Below are 26121 nucleotides of genomic sequence, written 5' to 3'. Positions count from 1 at the left end.
AATTACTTTATCTCTGATACAGTAGCAACAATGGGGGAATTACTGTCTTTTGCTGTAAAATAGGTTTTCTCCTCGTTTAACATTTCATCATTACATTTTTGTGGCAGTTTCCTCCTCAGTAACAGTGTCTGCTGGTTAATTTTGTACAGTAATAATTTTTCTGCAAAATGTCTTGTCTTCTGCTACTTACTTGCCATTTCCTAGTCCTAGAAAGAAATGGCAATCTTTACTTAATGTAGGTTACATGAGAACTTTTATTGAACAATCCCCTGCAATGTGATGTTACATCCCCCTCAGAGTCATTACAAAACCTAAAGAATGACTAATGTGAATCCTTTGTTACTGTTGCAACTTACTGCATTACAATGCTTTTTTTGTAAAAAACAAAAAAATTAGAAGTCAACAGAAACAATACTATTAACATTCACATGTAACTGTATTCAACTGGAACCTGTTATCCACTTGGCATGCTGCCATCACAGTAGATAACAAAAACTAGGAGGAGGATCACTGATGAATGTGTTCTACTGTGTTAGCGTGATGATCACTGACTGTGATAGCTGGTTATAGTCTAGTTAGTCAAAGAAATTTTCATCACCAATGCTTGGTCAGGAATGAGGAGAATGAATGAAATGGTGATGCACATTTCTTTAATATCAGCTGCTGTTTCAAAGTCCTAGGTTAAATCACAAATCTGTGCATAGTCTATTACCTATAGAGGAGACAGGATGCTTCTGGTGATTAACCCCCCAGATATGATACAAAAAACACACACACACACACACACACACACACACACACACACACACACACACACACACTCTACACTACACTACACTTAGTTGCATAAAACTGTTACTTCTTTGGCAACAGAAAATGTGAATGAATTTTACCCGTTGTGGATGCTTTTGAACTCCCTGACTGTTCCTTTTTAGGGTGTAGAAAAATTTCCGCTACCAGTCACAATAAAAGGTTATCTATTTGTCATACGAGTTTCAGATTTCCCCTATCCTCAGGTGTTTATACATTCATGTACATGTTTATATTAAAAGCAGCGTTTGTGGAAAATATATCTGTAGTTACATGAAGATGAAGCATCATTTTTATGATGCTTCATCTTCATGAAAGATGAAGCATCTTCAGGTAAGTACAGATATTTTCCACAAATACTGCCTCGCCACTTACAATTGTCCCACTTGTATCTGTTTAGTCACCAGCAAATAATTTTTTGTATTTATACATTGATCTCCAGTAATATTAACGTGTACATGAATGTATGAACACCTGAGGATGGGCGCAAGCCTGAAACCGGTCGTGTGACAAATAAATAACCTTTTATTGGTTGGTTGGGTTGGATTGTTTTGAGGGAGGAGACCAGACAGCGAGGTCATTGGTCTCATCGGATTAGGGAATGACGGGGAAGGAAGTCGGCTGTGCCCTTTCAAAAGAACCATCCCGGCATTTGCCTGGAGCGATTTAGGAAATCACAGAAAACCTGAATAAGGATGGCTGGACACGGGAACTGTCGTCGTCCTGAATGCAAGTCCAGTGTGCTAACCACTGCGCCACCTCGTTCGGTAAACCTTTAATTGTGACAGGTAATGGAAATTTTTCTACACCCTAAACAGAAAACACGCCTTTGCATGTACAAAATTGTAAATTTCATGAAGTAGTTCAAAAAACTCTTGGGGTCTTTAGACCAACAGAATGATCAGAACATTTGTGACAAATTACAGTGGTACTATCAAAACCAGAACAAAATGGATTCAGCAGAATATGGTTGTGACCTACAAGGCTTTGCAGCCTCTGTGTCAAACTGACGCTCCCATAACATAGTACCCACAACCCTGCTTCCTATTCTATTGACTGCATGTCAAGAGGTACACATGCAACCAGTGCCAAGATGCCATTACGATTGTGATTTCCAATATTTTGTCTCCAGAATTCCCAAATATGTGATCATTCTACAGAATGATTGCGAGAAATATTAAACAATACTGGAAAGGTTCAAATATCAGAATAAAATTTATTGGCATGAAGCTATGATGTGGATACAGTGATTTTTCAGTCCCAACAAATGAAGATATAGCTGGTTGAAAATTTATCTTGTCATAAATCTTATTACAACTCTGTAAGAGAAAATGAGAGAAATGCGAGTCTTGAAAATGTCATTTAATAACTTAAAAATACACTAACAAGTAATATGCAACAAATCTACATTTTCTAAAAAAAAACTGTTTTTATGTAGTAACATGAAGGCACTTTAAAAATCTATAAATTATCATTATAAATATAAAAATACAGATTATATAAAAATACAGATTATATATAAAAACAAAGATGAGGTGACTTACCGACCGAAAGCGCTGGCAGGTCGATAGACACACAAACAAACACAAACACACACACAAAATTCAAGCTTTTGTAACAAACTGTTGCCTCATCAGGAAAGAGGGAAGGAGAGGGGAAGACGAAAGGAAGTGGGTTTTAAGGGAGAGGGTAAGGAGTCATTCCAATCCCGGGAGCGGAAAGACTTACCTTAGGGGGAAAAAAGGACAGGTATACACTCGCACACACGCACATATCCATCCAAGCAGACATATTTAAAGACCTTTAAATATGTCTGCTTGTGTCTGTATGTGTGGATGGATATGTGCGTGTGTGCGAGTGTATACCTGTCCTTTTTTCCCCCTAAGGTAAGTCTTTCCGCTCCCGGGATTGGAATGACTCCTTACCCTCTCCCTTAAAACCCACTTCCTTTCGTCTTCCCCTCTCCTTCCCTCTTTCCTGATGAGGCAACAGTTTGTTGCGAAAGCTTGAATTTTGTGTGTATGTTTGTGTTTGTTTGTGTGTCTATCGACCTGCCAGCGCTTTCGGTCGGTAAGTCACCTCATCTTTGTTTTTATATATAATTTTTCCCACGTGGAATGTTTCCTTCTATTATATAAAAATACAGATTTGTATACGTAGCTCTGAAATTAATTTCCTCTATTGCAGTTACATTAATGTGTAAGATTGTAGACCTATATTCTTTGGCATACAGATATCCTCTGTTTCTCTCTCTTTTTTGTTACATAAGTGAATGGAGCTATTATCAGTACTTCAGATCTTATGTGTTCTATAGGAATGAGCACAGCCAGTCACAAAGTTTGCAGTTTCTATTTCGTACCACCATTACAGTTCAAGAATGCAATACATAAATAGTGGAAGCACTAAATTGTCCACCTGATCTGTTTTTGCCTCAAGAAGGGATGTCAATACCACTGACATTACCAGCTTTGAAACAGATGCTACACTTGCATCAAGGTAACCTGGAACAAGACATTTTCAAAAGAGTTAGTTTACTCATGAACACGATGTCAATGTCTACAGTAGAACCCAACCTTTAACATGCAAGATACATCAGCTCAAGACTTACTAAGCAATAATTCTTTTCACACTGTGTAACAAAGTAAATGAGGGATGAATGAAGCAGAGGCCACAGATATTCCTAATATAAAGGAACCTATGTACAAAAGTGATTATAAACCACCATCACCCACAACCGCCACCTCACAGTTAATTTCTAGCTCAGTGGTGAATTTCTGGGGTTCGATTCCTCATCAAACCTAAGATTTTTATCTGTAGCTTATTACTTCTTTCACTTTTTATAATGTTTGAAAATGTGAAAAATGCCAAACTGCAGCGTGGTTCAGAATCCACATTAAGCTGTAGGTCCCCCTATAACTGGCTGGGTCAGTTAGTTCAAAAATGGGAGGAAAGCAATGGTATACCACCTCGAAGAGGACCAGGAATAGTAAATGTTGCGTTGTTTACGAGAGGAGACGAAACAGCGAGGTCACCGGTCTCATTGGATCAAGGAAGGATGGGGAAAGAAGGCAGCCATGCCCTTTCGAAGGAAGCATCCCAGCATTTGCCTGAAGCGATTTGGTGAAATCGCGGAAAACCTAAATCAGGATGGCTGGTTGCGGGATTGAACTGTCGTTCTCCCAAACGAGTCCAGTGTGCTAACCACTGCGTTACTTCGCTCAGTCATGGCTAGTAAAGCACTGAAGTGTTCAAAACAAGCTTCAGACTGATGACTACTTCACTTTTAAACTATGTTATAAGCCGGGATTAAGTACTTATTCACCACCATGAAACAAACTGCAAATAACCTAGTCTTGAATGGAAACATCTGGAATTTGATGAAGTGATGTTTTGGGACTCACAAGGCCAGTTATTTGTGATTATTAAGGATGACAATGTACTGTTAAAAGTGAGTGGTGTTCATACATGCTTCAAAACTAAGTGGAATCAGTGATAAGAATAAAATAACATGGTGATCTTGGCAAAGGTTCCAATGCACAGCATCACCTGGCCCCATACTGAGAAACAAACACAATGATCATCAATAATCTAGGTAGAGTAGAGAGGAAGGGGGGGAGGGGGGGGAGGGAGGGGGGGGGGGAGGGAGGGAGGGAGGGAGGGGGAGAGGGAGAGAGAGAGAGAGAGAGAGAGAGAGAGAGAGAGAGAGAGAGATATTCAGACACAGCAAAAAGATGAAACAAGCTGTACATGAGTAGTTAGAAACAAAAATTAAGAATTCTTCACCAATATCATTACAAAGCTCAGACTGATGATGATTATAATGGAAATTAGGGTAATGTTTAAATTATTTGTTTAGTTAGTTAATTCTCACTGAATATTTCTTTCTGCTTTCAAAATAAAATACCAACTGTCCCTTATACCTTTTGTGAATTCAAAAACCACCTCCTCTGCAAATGTACATACATTATTTGCAAAGATACACTTACACACAAATTATGGGCACGAAATCACCAGCTGCAACTTACCCAATGCCATCAAACACCCACTCAAAAAAATCTGGCTCAATATACAAGCAACAGTTCCTTCAATTGTTTTCACCGAATCTGTAAAAGAAATTACATATGCTGTATAAGAGACCAGAAGGTGTGTGTTTCAATACTGACTTCTCCCAATAAAAAATAAAAAATCCACGTTGCTTCTTTCCGAAGAAGCCAATTATAGTATCTACGATCATCATTACAACTGTGAATGTACCCACCCATGTAATAAACAATGCATTAATAAAGCTATTTGCACTACTGTCAAATTCGCTGTTATTTTCACAATATTATGAAAAGAATAGTTGGTACTCACAATGTAGCGGAGATGCTGAGTCGCAGGTAGGCACCACAAAAAGACTGTCACAAACTAGCTTCCGGCCAGCAAGGCCTTTGTCAAAAATAAACACACACACACACACACACACACACACACACACACACACACACACACGACCAGTGTCTGGCAGCTGAAGCCGGTCTTGTTTGCTGAAAGCTCATACTGTGACAGTCTTTCTGTTCTCCTTATCTGCGACTCAGGATCTCTGTGCTATGATGAGTAATAACTATCCTTTTCATAATATTGTTACATTCCATCCTGGATTTTCCATTATTTGATTTTGCTGTTATTTTCCATATTTATAATATAATTATTAATTATATTAGTAAGTGTGATGGGTGACACTCACTTGGCCACCTGTGACGACCTATCCAGGAACCAAATGCAGATGCAGCTGTATCTCCTATTCCAACAGCTAGAAGACCTGCTAGAAAGGATGATGGCAAATAGTTACTGACAGCAGCAGGGTGTAGCCACAATGGAAGTGACACACCCGTCAGCAGATACATAGGTGTCAGTGCTCCACCACCAGCATCTTTCTCATCTGCAAACAGTTCAAAACCTTGCTGCAGGCCAACATGTAGTGGTGGTATATGCAAAAGACGCATTGCCTGGAAATAGCATTCAGTGTTAGTAATGTGCACATAATATTTTTCTGTATGTGTAAATGAGTTTTCATTATTATTTATGAACAACATAAATATGCACTTTTGTCAGTTCACAAATTTGAGTACCACAAAATAAAGTTAAAAAATTCTTATTATAATAAAATAATTTTGTTTGTAGTGGGTAGAAAGAATGTAAAATAAATATGAGTAATAGCTTGGAACTTTTACACTGAGAAATTTAAAATTTGAGGCACTTTGAAGTTAATATTAAAGTCAGTACAAATAAATTATGGGATTTTTCTGCTTTTATTTTATGTGGTGCGATGTCACATTTATATATTACTGGCCATCCTGGATTTCAGTACATGCTGATAAGATATTGAAACCATAAAATCATAGGTAGAGACCTTCAAAACTTTGTTCCTCTTTTGTAACCCAAAAATTTTGTCCAACTTTAATATTTATGGTTTGGTCAACAAGAATGCATGAACCTACATGTCTTTTCTCTCTGCAAAAACTAGCTGCCAGCTCAGATACTATCAAGATTTTTAGAGCGACATGTGCTAAAGCACAGTCTTTTGCAGTATACCACTTTGGTAATGCCTATAAGGCTTCATCAACTTCACATTATCAGTTTTAATATAGTAGGTATAAAACTTTCACATATTCCTAATACTTTCAAGGAAGACTTCCAAGCCAATAAGCCTGCTTATCACTACTACTATAATTCTCTAATATTTAAATACATTAATTTGGAAAAAATTCTATTACAATAGAGCATTTTTAGTGCGTGCACAAAGGCTTGCTTCTAGTTTCATTTTTCTGGTTCTAGTCTGAGCTAAGCCTCCTCTCTTTCCTTGCTGATTTAAGTGCATGTTGTGTCCAGCAAAATTACTCATTCCATAACTACTTATGTCCAGTAACTTTACGTTCAGAAATCTGCCACTAAAGATTTTTAATATTTTATTAGGTAATCTAATTTCTCTGTTTGCACAAGACCGATGTGGTAGGTTATATGCGAGAGGCACAGTCATTACATCATCATTTGTGTAATATGAAATTTGCAGTACTGTGGTAAGTTCCCTTCTTCATTTCTGTAGGTGTCATTTGCACCTCTAGTAGAGCTTCTCTACTTGAAGCTGGCATTACAATGTTTGCTCTTCATAGATCTTAGTGTAACACTTTCCTCAGCTGCCTCAGCAACCTTTTTGGAGACTTATTCCCAATATAACTCAGAATGACATTGCTCAAGTTTTATTACACTGGCTACTCTTTATTTTCTCAAGTTCTCCAGGTACTGTTTCTTTGTGGGATCATGTGGATCATCTTATTTTTGAAGAACAGTGGTTTCTTAATATTAATTATTTTCATAACTTTGGTGGTAATGATTTCTTTCAGACTGTGTGTGGATATTGACATTCCTATGTGAAATTCTGCAAGTGTTCCGTTTGATTTTAGTCCTTTTGTTTGCTGACATGTTTTTACTAAATTCTGTTAGTTTTACACTGTTTCAATTTATCTTTTTCTGTGCAGCATACTCACTTGTCTTTCAGAATACATTACTAAGGAGACACCTAAGGCAATAATTAACATTTTTACAGTTTCTTTGACAATCTGTGTTTATTATCCAATTTTATTTGGTTACTTCAGCGTCTTTGCCCCTTTACTGTTGAAATGGCTCTGAGCACTATGGGACTCAACTTCTAAGGTCATCAATCCCCGAGAACTTAGACCTACTTAAACCTAACTAACCTTAGGACATCACACACATCCATGCCCGAGGCAGGATTCAAACCTGCGACCGTAGTGGTCTCGCGGTTCCAGACTGTAGCACCTAGAACCGCTCGGCCACCCCTTTACTGTGCATATCTACTTAAGGAAATAACTTTTTTTGGATACAAGAACAATCAATTTATAAAAATTGTAATAGGAGTTTTGTCAATTTTACTGAACAATCATTTATCTTCGAATTTTCTTGCATTTGGTGCTTAAATATAAGGTAGTATAATATTTTTCCCACTAATAAGTGGACCCCTTATGAAAATATATTGATGCAGTACATATAAACATTTAAGCCAGTCCAAAGCTGTGTGTGCATCATGAATGTTTACTGCACGTAGTATGCAGCGGGATGTAGGTGTAGCTGAATGGGGCAGTAATGTGTCACCAATTTTGCTGTATTACCCACAAAACTTGAGCATCTTTCAAATGTGTTCACAAGGAATAGCAGTCATGACATGGAAATAAGAGGAAATTATGAAAAACTCCAAAACACTGATACACAGGGACTGCAGATGTCTTTAGTGAGAGCTGAAACCATTTTGGTACTACTAATTAGTATCTGGAAGTAGACACACAGTATTGGAGGCTATTAGTCACTTACAGAAAGTCATCATGTGTGTTATGGCCATGAAATCTTGCACCACCTCTTATCAATACATGGAGCATCAGTTCCTTGAACTACGGATGTTAAATCCTACCATGCAGCACTCAATTATTATCCACAGGACAATCTGGAATGGTCTTTTCATTATAAACAAGATGGTGCCACCTCTTTGTTAGGCACCATCTGTAATAGCTGGTTTGATAAAAGAAGAGTAAAACAACATACCAAACTAAATAAGCCTCTCTGGTCTCAGACAGTGAGGAATAGTAGCCAGACTATTAATAACTAGCTGAGAGACTGCGAACCACCATGATGGAGAAGTAGATTAAAAATACAGAATCTTGCCATAACTTATTTTGGGTGTTCTACAGTGAGGCTGGAAGCTTTATTAGATGCAAAAGGTATTAATGAGAATGGTATGAGATGCACATAATAATGTGCATCATCAATAAAGAGAGAGACAAGCCTGGGCAAAAGTGGGTGTGGCTGACCAGCCCAGCGAGGTAACAGCAGACATTGATGTTGCTGGCCACAGACAGTGTGCGAGCCAGCACTGACAAAGCACATGCCGGGTCAGTGTCTGGTAGAATTCCCAGAAGTTGCTGTCCAACACTACCTGGTGGCTGCCTCTGGGTGCTGCCAAAGAATGCCGCAATTTCAGTTCCTTATCAATATAAAGTTGCGATAACACTGTATGTAGTGCTTATTAGGCAAAAACAATGTTACATTCGGAAAAATAAACATTATTTAAAACAAGAGTGCTTTTCATTGGATGAAAAATGACCAAGTCATGACAAAAGTAAGTGGCATGTTTCAACATTTATTTTTGATACTTTCATAGCAAAACTGTCATAGTTGTATTCAAGATGTCATTCGGTGATGCATTTCATGTGGTAGTGAATGATGTACGAAAAGTTTGATAGAATTGCAATTATAGTTAACTGATATTAGGTAAATGGACAGCAAATTACAACAGGAAATTTTAGAATACCTTAGACATTAGTAATATTAAACGTTTATCGATCAAAAACTGGATGAGTGCTCCCAGAATGAGATTCTCACTCTGCAGCGGAGTGTGTGCTGATATGAAACTTCCTGGCAGATTAAAACTGTGTGCCCGACCGAGACTCGAACTCGGGACCTTTGCCTTTTGCGGGCAAGTGCTCTACCATCTGAGCTACCGAAGCACGACTCACGCCCGGTACTCACAGCTTTACTTCTGCCAGTATCTTGTCTCCTACCTTCCAAACTTTACAGGAGCTCTCCTGCGAACCTTGCAGAACTAGCACTCCTGAAAGAAAGGATATAGCGGAGACATGGCTTAGCCACAGCCTGGGGGATGTTTCCAGAATGAGATTCTCACTCTGCAGTGGAGTGTGCGCTGATATGAAACTTCCTGGCAGATTAAAACTGTGTGCCCGACTGAGACTCGAACTCGGGACCTTTGTTGGAAGGTAGGAGACGAGATACTGGCAGAAGTAAAGCTGTGAGTACCGGGCGTGAGTCGTGCTTCGGTAGCTCAGATGGTAGAGCACTTGCCCGCGAAACGCAAAGGTCCCGAGTTCGAGTCTCGGTCGGGCACACAGTTTTAATCTGCTAGGAAGTTTGGATGAGTGCTATTTGCTAGAATCAGATTTTTTAATCTTAGATGTAGTTGACTGGTTTGAGGGATAAAGGGACCAAACTACAAGGTCATCAGTCCCTTGTTCCAGATGCAAACAAGGCTCACGGTAAAACAACTCTCAAAGTATGTTTGGGAAAGTAAATGGGGGGAAAATGAATGTGGAAGCACACCTAAAAAGAAAACAAATGGTACGAACAAAAAACAGGGAAAACATACACCATAGGGAAAAGTAGGAAGATTGTGTTAAAACTAAAGAGCAGATGGTCTGGGCTGGCTGATCGCACAAATAAAAGACCATGAGCCAGCCATTCTGTAACACCTTAAAATGTTCACCCCAAACAGACAAGGGGAGGTAAACACATGAATGGAAAAGACGAACACCAAGACCGACAAATGCAAAGAAAGTGTGACATGGTTAAAATGGAGGAAGGGTCGAGGCACCAGAAAGAAGACCAAATGCCCATCCTTAGATAGTATGATAAAAAAAAACCTCACGAACAAAATGTGACACTAAATCTGCCATTGTGCCACTGTCGCCCAACACCGAAGGTAGGGTGCTGGGAAGGTTAAAGTCCACCACAGAGCGGCTAAAATTGGGCAGTCAAACAAGATGTGCACGACAATCAGATGGGAGCCACAGGGACACCAAGGTGGATCCTTGCGACGGAGAAGGTAACCATGTGTTAGCCATGTATGGCCAATGCGGAGCCGGCAAAGGACAACAGATTCCCTGTGAGTGGCTGGCATGGATGACCGCCACACATTCGTTGTCTCCTTGATAGCACAGAGTTTATTTGGCGTACTCGTAGTGCGCCACTCAGTATCCCAGATCGCAAAAACTTTGCGGCAGAAGACTGCTCGCAAATTGGTCTCTGGTAGGCCAATCTCCAGAGATGATTTACTGGTGACCTGTTTGGGCAGGCGGTCCACAATTTCATTGCCTGGGGTCCTAATGAAGGTCACTAGGTGTCCACTGTTGCAGAGGGCATAAAGAGACTACTGGATTAACAGTACCAAAGGATGCCTATGGAAGCACTGGCTGAGAGCTTGTAGGCTGCTCAAGGAGTCACCACAAATGACAAAGGACTCACCAGAGCAGGAGCGGATGTGATTAAGAGCACAATAGATGGCAACCAACTCTGCAGTGAAAATGCTGCAGCCGTCCAGCAAGGAGTTGTTTGCAATGGCCAATGTGAGAGTAAGTGTAACCAACAAGACCGTCAACCACTGATCCATCGGTGTAGCTTATTTCTGAGCCCTTGAACTAGCCAAGAAGAGATAAAATGCCGATGGAAGGCCTCAGGTGGAACTGAGCCTTTGGGGCCTTGCAATAGTCCAGCCAAAGCCATGGCCAAGGTATGGACCATGGAGGTGTACGGAAGTAGACCAGCGGGGAAGGTGGTAAGGGGGAAGCGCCAAGTTCATGAAGAAGGGACCGGGTATGGATGGCAAAGGGAAGTCAAATTCTAGGCTGCCGTTGCAGGAGATGGACCGCCGTGTTGGGGAAAAGAAGACAATAATTTGGATGGCGAGGCGAATTATGTTATGTGGGCGGTATAATTTGCGAGCAATAGCTGCCGATGGAGCCGCAATGGAGGAATTCCAGCTTCCACAAGTAGGCTGTTCACGGGTCTAGATCGGAAGGACACCCGTCATGAGGCGAACTCCACAGAGATGGATGGGATCTAGTAGACTCAGTGTAGAGGGGGGCTGCCGAACCATATACCATGCTCCTGTAATCAATACGGGACTGTACGAGGCCTTCGCACAGCTGCAGCAGTGTATGACGATCAGGACCCCAGTTGGTGTGGCTCAGTTATCGAATAAGATTAAGGTGCTGCCAGCACTTGTCCTTAAGCTGATTAAGATGGGGAAGTCAACTTAAGCGGGCATTGAAGACCAGTCCCAGAAGCTGTAAGTCTCCACTACATCTAGTAGTTAGTCATCAAGATAAAGTTCTGGATAGGAGTGGGCGGTACGACGACAACAGAAGTGCATCGCTCATGTTTTGGCGGCCGAAAACTGAAAGCCGTGAGTGAGTGCCCACAACTGCGCCTTCTGTATAGCTCCCTGCAGATGGCGTTCAGCTGCAACAGTAGAAGAGGAGCTGAACAAAATACAAAAATCGTCAGTGTATAGGAGGGGAGATACTGACGATCCTACTGCTAATGTGAGACCATTGACGGCAATTAAAAAAGAGTGGGACACTCAGGACAGAGGCCTGCAGGACCCCATTCTCTTGTACATGGGATGCCCTGATGTGAACTCTGATAGTGTTGTGCGACAAAAAGTTCTGTATAAAAAAAATCGGGAGTAGGCCCTGAAGACCCCACTCACGCAGAGTAGCGAGGATGTGGTGTCGCCAAGTGGTATCAAAGGCTTTCATGAGATCAAAAGAGATAGCAATGAGTTGTCGCCACGAAAAGGCTGATCGAATGGCAGACTCCAGGTACACCAAACTGTCGATGGTGGAGCATCCTTGGTGAAAACCACCCTGGGATGGAGACAGAAGGTCCTGAGACTGGAGCCAACACAACCGCCAGCTCACCATATGTTCAAACAGCTTGCACAGTATGTTGGGGAGACTGATGGGACAATAGCTGTCAACGTCAAGTGAATTCTTCCTGGGCTTTATGACAGGAATGATTACACCTTCCCGCCATTGCAATGGGAATTCGCCATCACTCCAAATGCGGTTAAAGACAACAAGGAGGTGGCGTTGGGAATCTGCTGACAAATGTTTTAGCATTTGCGAATGGATGCGATCTGGGCCAGGGGATGTGTCAGGATAGTCGGCAAAGGCACTGAGAAATTCCCACTCACTGAAGGGAGCATTATAAGGCTCAGGGTGGCTTGGAGCAAATGAGAGGAGTTGTCACTTCACCCTTTGTTTGACGAGACGAAAGGTGGGGTGGTAATTCTCCAATGCAGAGATGTGAGCATAATGCTCAGCAAGACTCTCTGCAATTACATAGAGATCGGCAGATGTGGCTCCTTGTTTGAGAATTCCCGGTACACCTGCTGGGTTCTGATAGCCGCAAAGTCGGCAGAGCTTGGTCCAAACATGCAAGTGGGAGGTTCGTGTGCCATTGGTGGGGACGTAGTATTCCCAACACTCCTGCTTCGTCTGTTTGATGAGGAGGCAAACCTGCGCTCGGAGCCATTTGAAGGCAATAATTAGATGTAGAATGAATATTCAACGAACACACTTAAATCTAGGGACAAATGGATATCAGTGGAAAGAGCAAGATAAAATTTTCAGAAATCAATAGGCTCATGCTTATTTTTAATTATCTCTTTTAAATGAATATAAATGTAGTTACATATGACAATAGAAATGTAATAAATTATTGTTGAAGCTGGTAGGCTTTGAAAGCGGCACACTGTGAGGTCGATAGTTTTGATGTAGGTTATAAGGCATAGTTTTTATCTTCATTATACTGTACTTGTGTAGTAAATGTAAAGGGTTTGAAGTCAGAGTGGGGATGTGTCTATACAGTGTTGGGTGTGCAGAGTGAGAACTATAGGTTACTCAAGTGAAATTCTCATGTTATTTGAGGTGATAAGTTTAGTAGGTGCCACAGAGCCAGACACTGGGTGGCTAGAATGCTGCAGTGTTGAACTTTGTAGAATGCAGTGCAGAAGCGCAAGTTTTGGATTCAGAGAAAAACAGTATGCAATGCATGTGGCACAGTGCCCCTTTCCTATTCGTGTGGTACATCATGTCGAACTTAGCAAAACTTTCATGCAATGTCCCCAATCTTTAGTGATTTGGAGTCAACAATCAGTACTCTGACCTTTACTGGCTAATTAGTGTTAATCTTGAAGCTGAATTTACAGTGCTGAAATCTGTGGAATTATTTGACAGAAGAATGCAGCTTGGATCTGAAAGATAACTTGACTCTAGCACAATCGTATACTCCACTACAAACACATGTGCTCATCCTGGACAGGAGGTTACTAATATTTATTGCTGAATTCTGCTGATCAAAGTAACATTGAGCAAATTCTAGTATGTAGCCTAACATTAGTGATCTCCCACTTCTTACATTTTAATAATAACTGGTATTAGAAGCAGAAATTTTGAACTTGATTGAAACAAAGTGCAGCTATGTGTTGTCACTATGCTGAACAACCAACAGACAAACAATTTGGAGGCCACATATCATATTAGCATTCCTTAGTGCTGATAGGAAGCATTTATTATAGGAAGCATTTATTGCAGGTGGAACTATGTCAATCATACAGCTCCTTATTAGCAACTTTCTGCAGATGTCTAATCAGCAATGACTATTAATAGATATATTTTCAAACACTACTGTCACTATAACTAAAAAATTCTCCATCTGGAAAAATATTTCAAAAATACATACCTCTAACATGACGAAGAATGCCAACACAATGCCACTTGCTAAGTACAGGAGGCAGTATGTTCCAATAAGACCTGGTACATACACAGCAACAACCAAAATATGGAAGGACTTCCTGGTAGCTGTCGAAGCATGTTTACCAGCTTGTATTTGAACTGCTATTGCAGCCACCGCTACAGCGCAGCATGCAATCCAGTAGCATACCATCAGTATCTGTCTGACAGTTCCATCAGCTATTATTAGATCACAAATATTTGTACTATAGATACAGTGACACTGTACAAAAGTTTATCTAGTACTATAGCTCCAACATATATCACACGTTAAAAACATTTTTAAGTTTACAGCAGATTTATGCAAGGAAAGCTATTAAATTGAATGCAAGTATTTATAACAAACCAGCTGTGAATGTTGACAAAATTGGTGACATTTCTGTAAGTTGTAAAACAAGAATTCAATTTATGAATGCCTCCTTTCCTGAAATTACACATAATTTTGGTTGCCATATCTTCTTTCAACACACACAGTCAGGTACATCACAAACAGCAGTTATAAAATAAAAAATCAGAATCCAGCTTTTTTTTTAAAGATAATGGTTGAGTTTGTATGAGAGTTACTTATGATGGCTTACAAAAGCAGCTGGAAAGTAACATGGTTTTGTGATTAAAAAGGGTGAAAACCTTTCCTTTACCGACCCAAACACCAGAAATATTTGTTATTTACTGTTTAAAATTTCTGGAAGGTTCTTGAAATTTCCTATGTTTATAATGTTTGCATATTCTGGAGTAATACTGTTCATATAAATTTTTGCAGCACTTTCTATCCAGGAAACAGTTCTGTTCTCTATTTACATTTGCGTCTGCAATAAACATGCTTTCAGCACATTCAGTCTCATACTTGAATGATGGATCTGCTTATGGTTTTGCACTTGACTGCAGCTGCTATGTGACAATGGTCGGTGGAGGCATGAGGTATTTCAAAATGTCTACATTGCTCTGACTCCAATTACACAAGATAAAATTCATCGCCTGCACACACAGGAACCAAAATACACATAGCACACTGTTCCCAAAGTTCATTTATTCAGGAGATCAACGGATCTCATATGGCAGAAAGGATTTGAGAGAGTTACCAAATACGAAGGGTGCAATGACAAGATGTGGTGGCAAATGTGTACTTTTCCTAGGATGGCACAGACCAACAGTGGTTCAAGAATAATGAAGGTAAGCTCTACAGCTGCAACAAATTCCAGCACTAACTGAAGAGAACATTTGGTAACAATCAACTACAAATCTGCTTAGCATGAAGGATAAGGATAACATCATGAGGAAATAAACAGTCATCCTTACAGCATATTTTGTCCCTGTGCCACATTGTGATTACAAGTATGACAGAAGCCAACAAACCTTACATTTAATTAGAGGAGTCACAGAAGACATGTACCAAGTGCTTATTGTAAAGGATGTTACAACAGATAATTAAAGGAGTCACAGAAGATATGTACCAAGTGCTTATTGTAAAGGATGTTACAACAGAGGAATTCCGTAAGTTGTGCCAGCACATTGAGGAAATACAAGAGAAATAAGTCCAACTTCCAAATGTGGTCTATGCTGAATGTAGTAGACGGTCATGGCCTCGACTCTCATACAGCAAATACCAACTCCGCCAGCAGTCTAACACTCCATGAAGAATCGTCTTTCCCAATTTGGAGTTACAATGCGTGTGTCAAATGAAAACCCAGCATCTGACCAATTTAAGTACAACCAACTCCACTGTTTAGTGTAATGCCTCAAAGAAGAATAAACATTTGGAGGACAGAGTGCAACTTGCCAGTATATTTTTACTGTGGATGCCTTGGGCACATTGTATGTTTCTATCTACAGAGAAAGAAGATGAGGGTTTGAAAACAATTATGTTGCAAGCTGTCAACCATTACAACAGTCCTACACACGCCAGTGAATTGCAGCCAATCATAGTCTTTTCTTTGTCATTTGATGCGGCCCGCCACGAATTCCTTTCCTGTGCTAACCTCTTCATCTCAGAGTAGCACTTGCAACCTACATCCTCAATTATTTGCTTGACGTATTCCAATTTCTGTCTTCCTCTACAGGTTTTGCCCTCTACAGCTCCCTCTAGTACCATGGAAGTCATTCCCTCATGTCTTAACAGATGTCCTATCATCCTGTCCCTTCTCCTTATCAGTGTTTTCCAAATATTCCTTTCCTCTCCGATTCTGCGTAGAACCTCCTCATTCCTTACCTTATCAGTCCACTTAATTTTCAACATTCGTCTATAGCACCACATCTCAAATGCTTCAATTCTCTTCTGTTCCGGTTTTCCCACAGTCCATGTTTCACTACCATACAATGCTGTACTCCAGACATACATCCTCAGAAATTTCTTCCTCAAATTAAGGCTGGTATTTGATATTAGTAGACTTCTCTTGGCCAGAAATGCCTTTTTTGCCATAGCTAGTCTGCTTTTGATGTCCTCCTTGCTCCGCCCGTCATTGGTTATTTTACTGCCTAGGTAGCAGACTTCCTTAACTTCATTGACTTTGTGACCATCAATCCTGATGTTAAGTTTCTCGCTGTTCTCATTTCTACTACTTCTGATTACCTTCGTCTTTCTCCGATTTACCCTCAAACCATACTGTGTACTCATTAGACTGTTCATTCCATTCAGCAGATCATTTAATTCTTCTTCACTTTCACTCAGGATAGCAATGTCATCAGCGAATCGTATCATTGATTTACTTTCACCTTGTATTTTAATTCCACTCCTGAAACTTTCTTTTATTTCCATCATTGCTTCCTCAATGTGCAGATTGAAGAGTAGGGGCGAAAGGCTACAGCCTTGTCTTACACCCTTCTTAATACGAGCACTTCGTTCTTGATCGTCCACTCTTATTATTCCCTCTTGGTTGTTGTACATATTGTATATGACCCGTCTCTCCCTATAGCTTACCCTTACTTTTTTCAGAATCTCGAACAGCTTGCACCATTTTATATTGTCGAACGCTTTTTCCAGGTCGACAGATCTTATGAAAGTGTCTTTATTTAGACTTGCTTCCATTATTAGCTGTAACGTCAGAATTGCCTCTCTCCTCCCTTTACTTTTCCTAAAGCCAAACTGATCGTCACCTAGTGCATTCTCAATTTTCTTTTCCATTCTTCTGTATATTATTCTTGTAAGCAGCTTCGATGCATGAGCTGTTAAGCTGATTGTGCGATAATTCTCGCACTTGTCAGCTCTTGCCGTCTTCGGAATTGTGTGGATGATGCTTTTCTGCAAGTCACATGGTATATCACCAGACTCATATATTCTACACACCAACGTGAATAGTCGTTTTGTTGCCACTTCCCCCAATGATTTTAGAAATTCTGACGGAATGTTATCTATCCCTTCTGCCTTATTTGAGCATAAGTCCTCCAAAGCTCTTTTAAATTCCGTTTCTAATACTGGATCCCCTATCTCTTCTAAATTGACTCCTGTTTCTTCTTCTATCACATCAGACAAATCTTCACCCTCATAGAGGCTTTCAATGTATTCTTTCCACCTATCTGCTCTCTCCTCTGCATTTATAGTCTATGTGTAGGATTAAGACCATGACCTTACTCTGATCAAGGTCACACCCCAACACACTGCAGCCATTCCCCAGTCACTGTACAGAAGCGCCGGTCACTTTCCTAGCTGCCCAATTCAGGAAAACTATGCAACGTGACTGAGACCACCACAAACGAAAATGTGAAACACAAGACAGTTACACATACCTCAGGAACTCTCATCAAAGGCCAACCTATCTGGGTGTTAGCTGACTCATAGGTTCCTTTTTCTGTAATGTCGAATGCTTGTTACTGCCAGCTAAAGAAGAATATGCTCCACGATACAAAAGTGATTGTGTTGAAGGTCACAACTGGGAAATATGCCCACCTGATATGAACATGTACTGCAACATAACTATCAATTACAGATCACAATTCTTCAAATTTGCCACTTTTACAGAATGCAGAATACATATTTGTCAGAATATTCTAAGAAAGGACTTCTTGCAGGTAACGCAAGCATTCAGACTGTGGAATATCAGAGCTCCAGACTGATGAAGCTATTTGACAAGCACATAAAGATTGCTCTGGATGGTTGTTGGCCATTTACGACACTGCAGGTGGTCAAGGAGAACTTTTAAGTGCTAACTGCCACAAAAAACCAAACCAGTCCAGAATGGGCAGCCCAGTGCCACTGATGTATCACTACAAACAACACAGAAGAAGAAATTACTATCTAACTTGTGGTGTCATCCGAACGTGGTCATATGAGAAGATAGTCACTGCAAGTCGCATTGACAAATGGGCAACACCGGCATAGTCCCACCCAGAAAAGTTTTGCTGTGTCGTTGCAATTATTCTGCAACACAGAACCACTCAGCCCAGTCTTTATCATCGACTAGGATAACAGCATCATATCTAAACCATTCAGTCTAGTCAATGATCATCTAAGACAATGACATCGTCTTCTAGTAGGCCAGCAGTGTAATCAATGTATGAGGCAGATCTCAAAGTGAAAGTTATTATTAAATACAGTCTGAGTCAGAGACTTATTTTGTCTGTCTCAAGCAATATGTCAGTGTTCAGAGATGGTTGTAAATACTCATGACATTCCATGCAAGTGGACTGTAAAAGGTTAAGTAATTCTTCTTATCTCTATTACAATAAAGGGAACTAATATTTTGTGTGTTACAGTATCCACTACATCTCCACCTGCAGCAAATTAACAAACTCTCAATTTTACGAACGAGTATACTTTCGTTCCATTAAGTTTCGGGTGTGCAGCCGCAAGAAATCTCCTTCTTCTTATATTTCGGCTGTAAAACGTTCAACCCTCTTCAGAGTGAGCCGCAAGACTGCCGCTCCAGTGCTTGCTTTGTCCCTTTATACTGTTGTACCGCGCGACTGCACATGCGGCCACAGATGCAAATGCGCCAGAGGCGTTGGTCGGCGCATTTGATCAGCAGGGATCCCACTAATCGAGTGGCGAAGAAAACTGTTTCGCTTCTGAATGATTCTCCCTTTCCACCAGAAGTTGTTCGGAGATTGAAACCAAGTGGTCCGGTGCCTCCTAGACTTTATGGTCTACCAAAGGTACACAAGAAAGATGTTCCTCTACGCCCCATAGTGAGTAACATAGGCTCTCCGACCTATGACATTGCCAAACATCTGGCATCATTGTTGAGGCCTCTTGTGGGAAAATGTACTCACCACATAAACTCGGCTGACTTCATTAGTAAACTGAAATAATTGAAAATGAACCCGTCTGATATATTAGTTAGTTTTGATGTGGTGGCTTTATTTACAAAGGTTCCCCTTCCAGAATCTCTGCAACTTATTGAAAGAAGTTTTGACAAAGAGATTTCAGCTTTATTTAAACATGTTCTGACCTCCACACATTTCTTATTTAACAACGAATTTTTTGAACAGACAGACGGAGTCTGCATGGGTAGTCCCTTATCCCCTCTGGTGGCCAATTTATTTATGGAGGACTTCAAGAAGAAGGCGCTTGAATCTGCTGACTTGAAACCCACGGTATTCTGGAGGTATGTTGATGACACCTTTGTAGTTTGGCCCCATGGTGAAGACAACTTGCAAGACTTTTTAAGACATCTGAACTCCCTCCACGATCAAATAAAGTTCACAATGGAAATTGAAAAGGAGGGATGCCTTCCATTCTTGGATGTTCTGGTTCAGCGCAGAGAGGATGGCACTTTGGGACATGAAGTGTATAGAAAGCCAACACACACTGATCTGTATTTACGTGCAAATAGCTGCCACCATCCTGCCTTGACAATGAGTGTTCTCCGATCTTTGACTCACAGAGCGCATATTATTTCTGACGAAAGCAGTCTGTAAGATGAACTTTCCCACTTACAAAGAGTGTTTGAAGACAATGGGTACTCTCCACAACAAATACAGAGGGCACTGAAAATGAAACCGAAAGAGACCACAAAGAAAGCAGAAGATGATGAAGAAACCTTTAAATCGATGGCCTTCCTGCCATATGTGGGTAGTCTCTCATCAAAAATAGGACGCATTCTCGGCAGACACAAAATAAAAGTGATTTTTCGTCGTCCACCTAAGACAGCTGCACTCGTGGGCTCCGTCAAAGATGATTTGCTGCTCCGAAAATCTGGAGTTTACAAAATTCCATGTGAATGTGGCCTCTCTTACATCGGACAAACAACTCGTACTGTCCAAGAAAGATGTACAGAACACCAGAGGTACACACGACTTTTACAACCTAACAAGTCGGCCATGGCAGACCACTGTATTGATAATGGTCACAGTATGTTGTATGACAATGTCGAAATTTTGGCAACTACATCGTCATTTTGGGATTCGATAGTAAAGGAGGCAATTGAAATTCACTTGACGACGAACTTAATTAATAGAGACAGTGGTTTCAATCTTGATAAATCCTGGAATCCGGCACTTGTTGTAATAAACTCGCAAAGACGTTGTCACAGTGCAGCTCACAATGATATATCGATATGCCAACAAAGATCAACTGCGGAGTCATAGATACAACTCGCGCATTATGCACGTCTCTGCCGCCGACCAACATCTCTGGCGCACTTGCATCTGTGGCCACATGCGCAGTCACGTGGTACAACAGAATGAAGGGATGAAGCAAGCACTGGAGCGGCAGTTTTGTGGCTCACTCTGAAGATGGCTGAACGTTTTACAGCCGAAATATTAGAAGAAGAAGGAGATTTCTTGCGGCTGCACACCCGAAACTTAATGGAACAGTCTTTGTGCCACCAAAACCTGAAGATTCACAACAAGTATACTTTCATCTGGTACAACACAACTGCTAATACGATCTGGCCCAACCAAGGAATGATGGTGCCAATTTTTGGATGCTTCCAAATCTGGAAGTGGAGAAAATGTAGACCAAGCAATCTAATGTAGAACACTGTATCAACACTGGGTATCATCCACCCAACTAACCAGAACTCGCAAGGGTGTCACAGGCTAAACAATGGACAATCTAGGAGGACATGAAGGAGATGCTACAAGATGACATCAATGAACTTTCAGAGTGTGCTTGATCCTCTCCTGGGGTCCTTGTGAAGGACGGCACATGGCATGTGTGTGTCAGTTGCTGAAAGATGTCTAGCCACTCACTGATGCACATCCATCCTAGACTGCTTGAAGGAATAAAGTATTTCATAAATACAGACATGCAGACAGGGTACTAGTAAACAGGAATGACAAGGCTGACCAGATAAAGACAGCCTCCGCAACACCAGACAGCCTCTATGAGTTTAAAGTTATCTGTTTGCTGCCCAACAACCATGCTGAAAACCTCCACCTGAACATGAGAAATTGCATCTTGATCAACCAAGAAATAAAATTTTGGGATATCTAGGCTAGTTAATGGCAATGGAGTCTTTTCCAATCCAGAGAAAACAATTTGTCACTGGTTTTCCCGACTCCTCAGTACATTTGTGGCTTGAGAAAAATTCTCGCAATGTGCTTATTCTACCAGTGATTTATAATTGACTTCCGTACCACAGCATGTCCACTGCTAGAAATACTGATGGGATACACCAAGTTTTCCACGAAAAAGGTGCAAAAAAGATCTTTCCTTATCCTTAAATAGATGCTAACATTTTCTCGTCCTGGCATTCTATGAGAAGAGTGCGAAGACAGAACTTCACACCACTGACACTAGCAGGTAATGAATGGGTGCAGTTTTAGTACAAATTCAGCAAGGTGTTGAGAAGGTGACTGCTTAGGGTTCCAGAATTCTCTCTCTGTACAAGACAAACGATTCTGTAACTGAGAAAGAGTGCCACCCTGTAGTTATTACAGCCATCGACCAGTTCTTACCATACTAATTTGGCAAAACATTTACAGTTATAGCACACCACCATTCTCTACGCTGGCTGACTAGCCTGCAGTATCCATCAGGCCATTGGCGAGATGGATAATGAGACTTCAAGAGTACGGCCTCACAGTAATATACAAAAAAAGGACACAAACGCAAGTGACTGCCCTTCAAGGAATCCTTTGGTGGAACACTTCAGCACTGATGAAATCTAAGTCATCATTGCATTAAACTTCCTGGCAGATTGAAACTGTGTGCTGGACCAAGACTCAAATTATTCAGAAGAGCTCCTGAGAAGTTTGGAAGGTGGCAGATGAGATACTGGTGGAAGTAAAGCTGCAAGGACGGGTTGTGAGTTGTGCTTGGGTAGATCAGTTGGCAGAGCACTTACCTGCACAAGGCAAAGGTCTCGAGTTTGAGTCTCAGTCCGGCACAGAGCATTAATCTGCCAGGATGAGTGCACTCTACTGCAGAGTGAAAATCTCATTCTCAGATCATTGCATTAAGTGACATTGTTGCTGAAGAGAAGGAAGGTATAGCACTGCTGAAATAATACAAGCCTTGAAGAAGGGGTAACTGACTAAAGGTAAATTCCAATGGATAAAGAGACCGTTGTATGACATGTCCAGAAAGTAATTACCATTTTGGAAAAACACCAAAAAATATTTTTTTCAACCAAAATTTATTTTTACGAGAAAGAGCATTACTTGAATTATTTTTCTACGTAGCTGCCACCATTATTCAGACATTTGTTGTAGTGAGAAACAAACTTTTCTGTGCCGCCTTCATAGAAAGATGCCACCAATTAAGAGAGCCACTCCTGAACATCATTCTTTTGCACTGCCATTGTTGTCTAAGTGCTATTGTCCAAATTCAAAAACAAGTGATAGTCAGAATGTGTATGATAGGGGTTGTACAGCCTGTGATTGAACTGCACCCAGCTGAATTGTTATTCACTGTCATGATGCACGCAATACCTTGACTGAGCATTCCCGTATCTTGCTTTGAATTGTGAGCCAAAGTTGTCTCAGTGTTTTGCAGTATCATATCCAATTGAAGGTTTCAACCCTAGGAATGAACTCAACACACAGAATGCCCTGCCTGTCCCAAAACACAGAGCACATGATTTTTTTTTTTTCAGCTAACATTGTTTTGAATTTTTGCTTTTTGGGGGATCATGTGCACCTCCACTCCATCAACTGTTTTGATACTGGAGTGACATGAAAAAACCCAATTTTCATCACTGGTCACAGTTCTTTTTAAGAAGTCATCTCTCTCATCCCTGTATCAGGTAAGGAATGTCAAAGCAAAGCCATGTTACTTCACTTTGTGGACACCCATAAGCATTTACAGGAACATAATTTGTGAAAAGTTTGGCTATTTGCGACAATCTCATGCAGAACAGTTTTTGAAATTTGTGGAAACTCATCACAAAGCACTTTAATTGTGAACCATTTGATTTCATGAATTTTCTAATTAACTTTCCCAACCAATTCATCATTGACAACATAATGCTACCCATCAAAATGGTTCAAATGGCTCCGAGCACTATGGGACTGAACTTCTGAAGTCATCAGTCCCCTATAACTTAGAACTACTTAAACCTAACTAACCTAAGGACGTCACACACATCCATGCCAGAGGCAGGATTCGAACCTGCGACCATAGCGGTTTCTCGGTTCCAGACTGTAGCGCCTAGAACCGCTCGGCCACACCGGCCGGCTGCTACCCATCCCGAGCTTCATGATGAACTGTGGTTTGTCATCACTGAACTGTGGTTTGTCCATCACTGAACTATCTCACCAACTTTCTCACCATTCCATCAGTCATTACACCTTCACCATAAATCTCTACAAGTTGTTGATGTATTTCAGCTGTGTTAACATTCTTTGCACTCAAAAACCATATGCAGAATTCAGTTCACAGTTGGCAGGCTCAGAGATTCTCTTGAACATTTTGAAGCATCACTAACACACACAAACAACACAATCCATCTGTAATGGCATTAGTGGAAGGACAGTGAACCAGAAAGAAGAGTCTGAAAGTGTGGAACTGTGACACTAGTGCTTGAACCCCAATGAAATGGTACTTACTTTCTGGATGTGCCTCGTGTAAGAGGAATTACAATCTGGTGGGACAGAAATGACTGCTCAGCTGACAGCTCATCTAGGGACACCTATCCCAAAATTTTGCAACAATGCTGAGATTTCTGAAGACTAGACAGAATCAGATGTTTGAACCACTGTAAGGAATGCCAGTGACAGAAGCATGTACCACAATATGTGCAGCGCACCTGGTAACTATCTGTCTAGCAGTGACTTTCCACCAAATTGACATCAACTTCTTGGTGAGGTTTCTGGAGTCAACAAATGGCCTTAGAGAGCCTTTATCAGACAGATGGCTCACACAGGCTATGCATGCTGAGGGGGGGGGGGGGGGGGGGGGGACAGAGCACTCTAATGCAAAGTACCTACCAATAAGATACACCCTAGAAAACTTGTTATGGATTTTTACGCCTGCCAGGAAAGTGGGATTATTGTAAAAGTTTTTAAAATGCTACTTTGAGCCATAATGTGCCCTTTGTCACTTGCTGGACATCACATACAAAGGCAAGGATTATGACCCTTCATCATTAAGCCAAAAGTGCAGAGAGATGTCCAGTCTTTCCTCCATATGAAGTCCCACTATAGTCCTGAAGTGCAGAATAATGATGGGAATTTCTCACCCAAGGAAACTGAAGGTCCACTCAATGACTGCCTATCTCTGATGGGAGGGGCTACCTCCGTTCTCATAATGAAGAGGATGTGACCGTGCAACCAGAATGTTACAATCCTTCAGTGCTGCCATACAGAGGATACCTCTATATCTAGGTCGATGGTGCTACTGTCGGCTCCAATAAGAACCTCTGAAACAGTGGTTTGCCGTTTCTCCAAGACAGGGAGCAACGCTGCAAGCTGTGGTTCAAATCCAATCACCAGCAAATATGTGTTGTTCAGTGCTTATTTCTGGTTGGTTCCTGTAATTCTGTTTATAATGTTTACATATTCTGAAGTATTCTGTGTTAGTATAAATAACAACACTCTTCATTCATGAATTCAGATCTGTTCTGTCTGCATGTTGGTGTCATTAATAAAAGTGCTCTCCAGGCTGTGTGTTGTTCTGCAGTCACAACCCTGGTTTTGGATTTGGGCCTGAGTTGATTATTTTTTTATATATATATATATATAGAGGGAAACATTCCACGTAGGAAAATTGGCAGAATTCATTGCTTGACGGGCCCATGATGGATTATAGGCAGATGAATGCTAACTCAGCGACAAATGCTAACTCAGCGACAAATTCGGTATAGGATCTAATACAGATTACATCAGGCCATGGAGCTTTGTTCAGTTTTAAATATTTCAGCTGTTGCTCAACACCACTGACACTAATACTTATTTCAGCATTGAACTGAGGTGGTTCTCCCGGGTTTTTCTTTGTAAAGGAGCATTTGAAAATTGAGATAAACATTTCAGTTTTTGCTTTGCTACCCTGAATTTCAGTTCTTGTCTCATTCATTACAGGCTGGACACTAACTTTAGCACCACTAACAGCCATTACATACGATCAGAAATTCTTCGGTTTTGTGAAACATACTGCCATGGTAGTCACAAAGCATCACGCATTGCTTTCTTGACAGCCACATGCGTTTCATTCAGCATATCTCTATCTTAAGTCCTATGCTTTGTTTTACACCTATTGCACATAATCTCTGATTTTTATAGCAGTAACTATATACATTGGGGAGGTGGGGGGGAGGGTGGGGTGTCCTTCCCATTATGAACTGTTCTACTGGATATACATGTATCCAGTGCAAGGTACACTGTTCTTTTAAACTTGAGTCACAGTTCCTCTAGATCAGGCTGTTCCAGCTCGTCGGCTCCGTTGTGAGCTGCGGAGCGCTCCCTGCTCCAGGGAGCCGTGTCGCTCACTGTAACCAGTCAAGTGGGCCGGCACGCGGCACGGCTGGCTGAGGCAGGCAGCAAGGCAAGCGTTTTGATGTGCCAGCTGCGTCAAGATCGA

At 41.0% G+C, this 26121-nt stretch overlaps 1 protein-coding gene across 2 annotated transcripts in view; it reads right to left on the bottom strand.

Moving 5' to 3' along the window:
• Positions 1-2840: 2840 nt before the first annotated feature.
• LOC124804836 (dolichol kinase) overlaps positions 2841-26121 on the bottom strand; it is a 58654-nt gene continuing 35373 nt past the window's right edge. For both annotated transcript variants that reach the window (XM_047265185.1, XM_047265183.1), the window contains exons 5-8: positions 14179-14388; positions 5537-5798; positions 4836-4913; positions 2841-3311 (exon numbers count right to left, since the gene is read on the bottom strand). In XM_047265185.1, the coding sequence (XP_047121141.1) occupies positions 3175-3311; positions 4836-4913; positions 5537-5798; positions 14179-14388 (687 nt within the window). In that variant the 3' untranslated portion in view covers positions 2841-3174. The remainder of the gene's footprint in view (positions 3312-4835; positions 4914-5536; positions 5799-14178; positions 14389-26121) is intronic.

The sequence above is a fragment of the Schistocerca piceifrons genome, chromosome 7, assembly GCF_021461385.2.
Source record: "Schistocerca piceifrons isolate TAMUIC-IGC-003096 chromosome 7, iqSchPice1.1, whole genome shotgun sequence".
In the NCBI taxonomy this organism is placed as follows: domain Eukaryota; kingdom Metazoa; phylum Arthropoda; class Insecta; order Orthoptera; family Acrididae; genus Schistocerca; species Schistocerca piceifrons.
The sequence above is the reverse complement of the archived record's forward strand: the minus strand, read 5'-3'. Positions and strand labels throughout refer to the sequence as shown.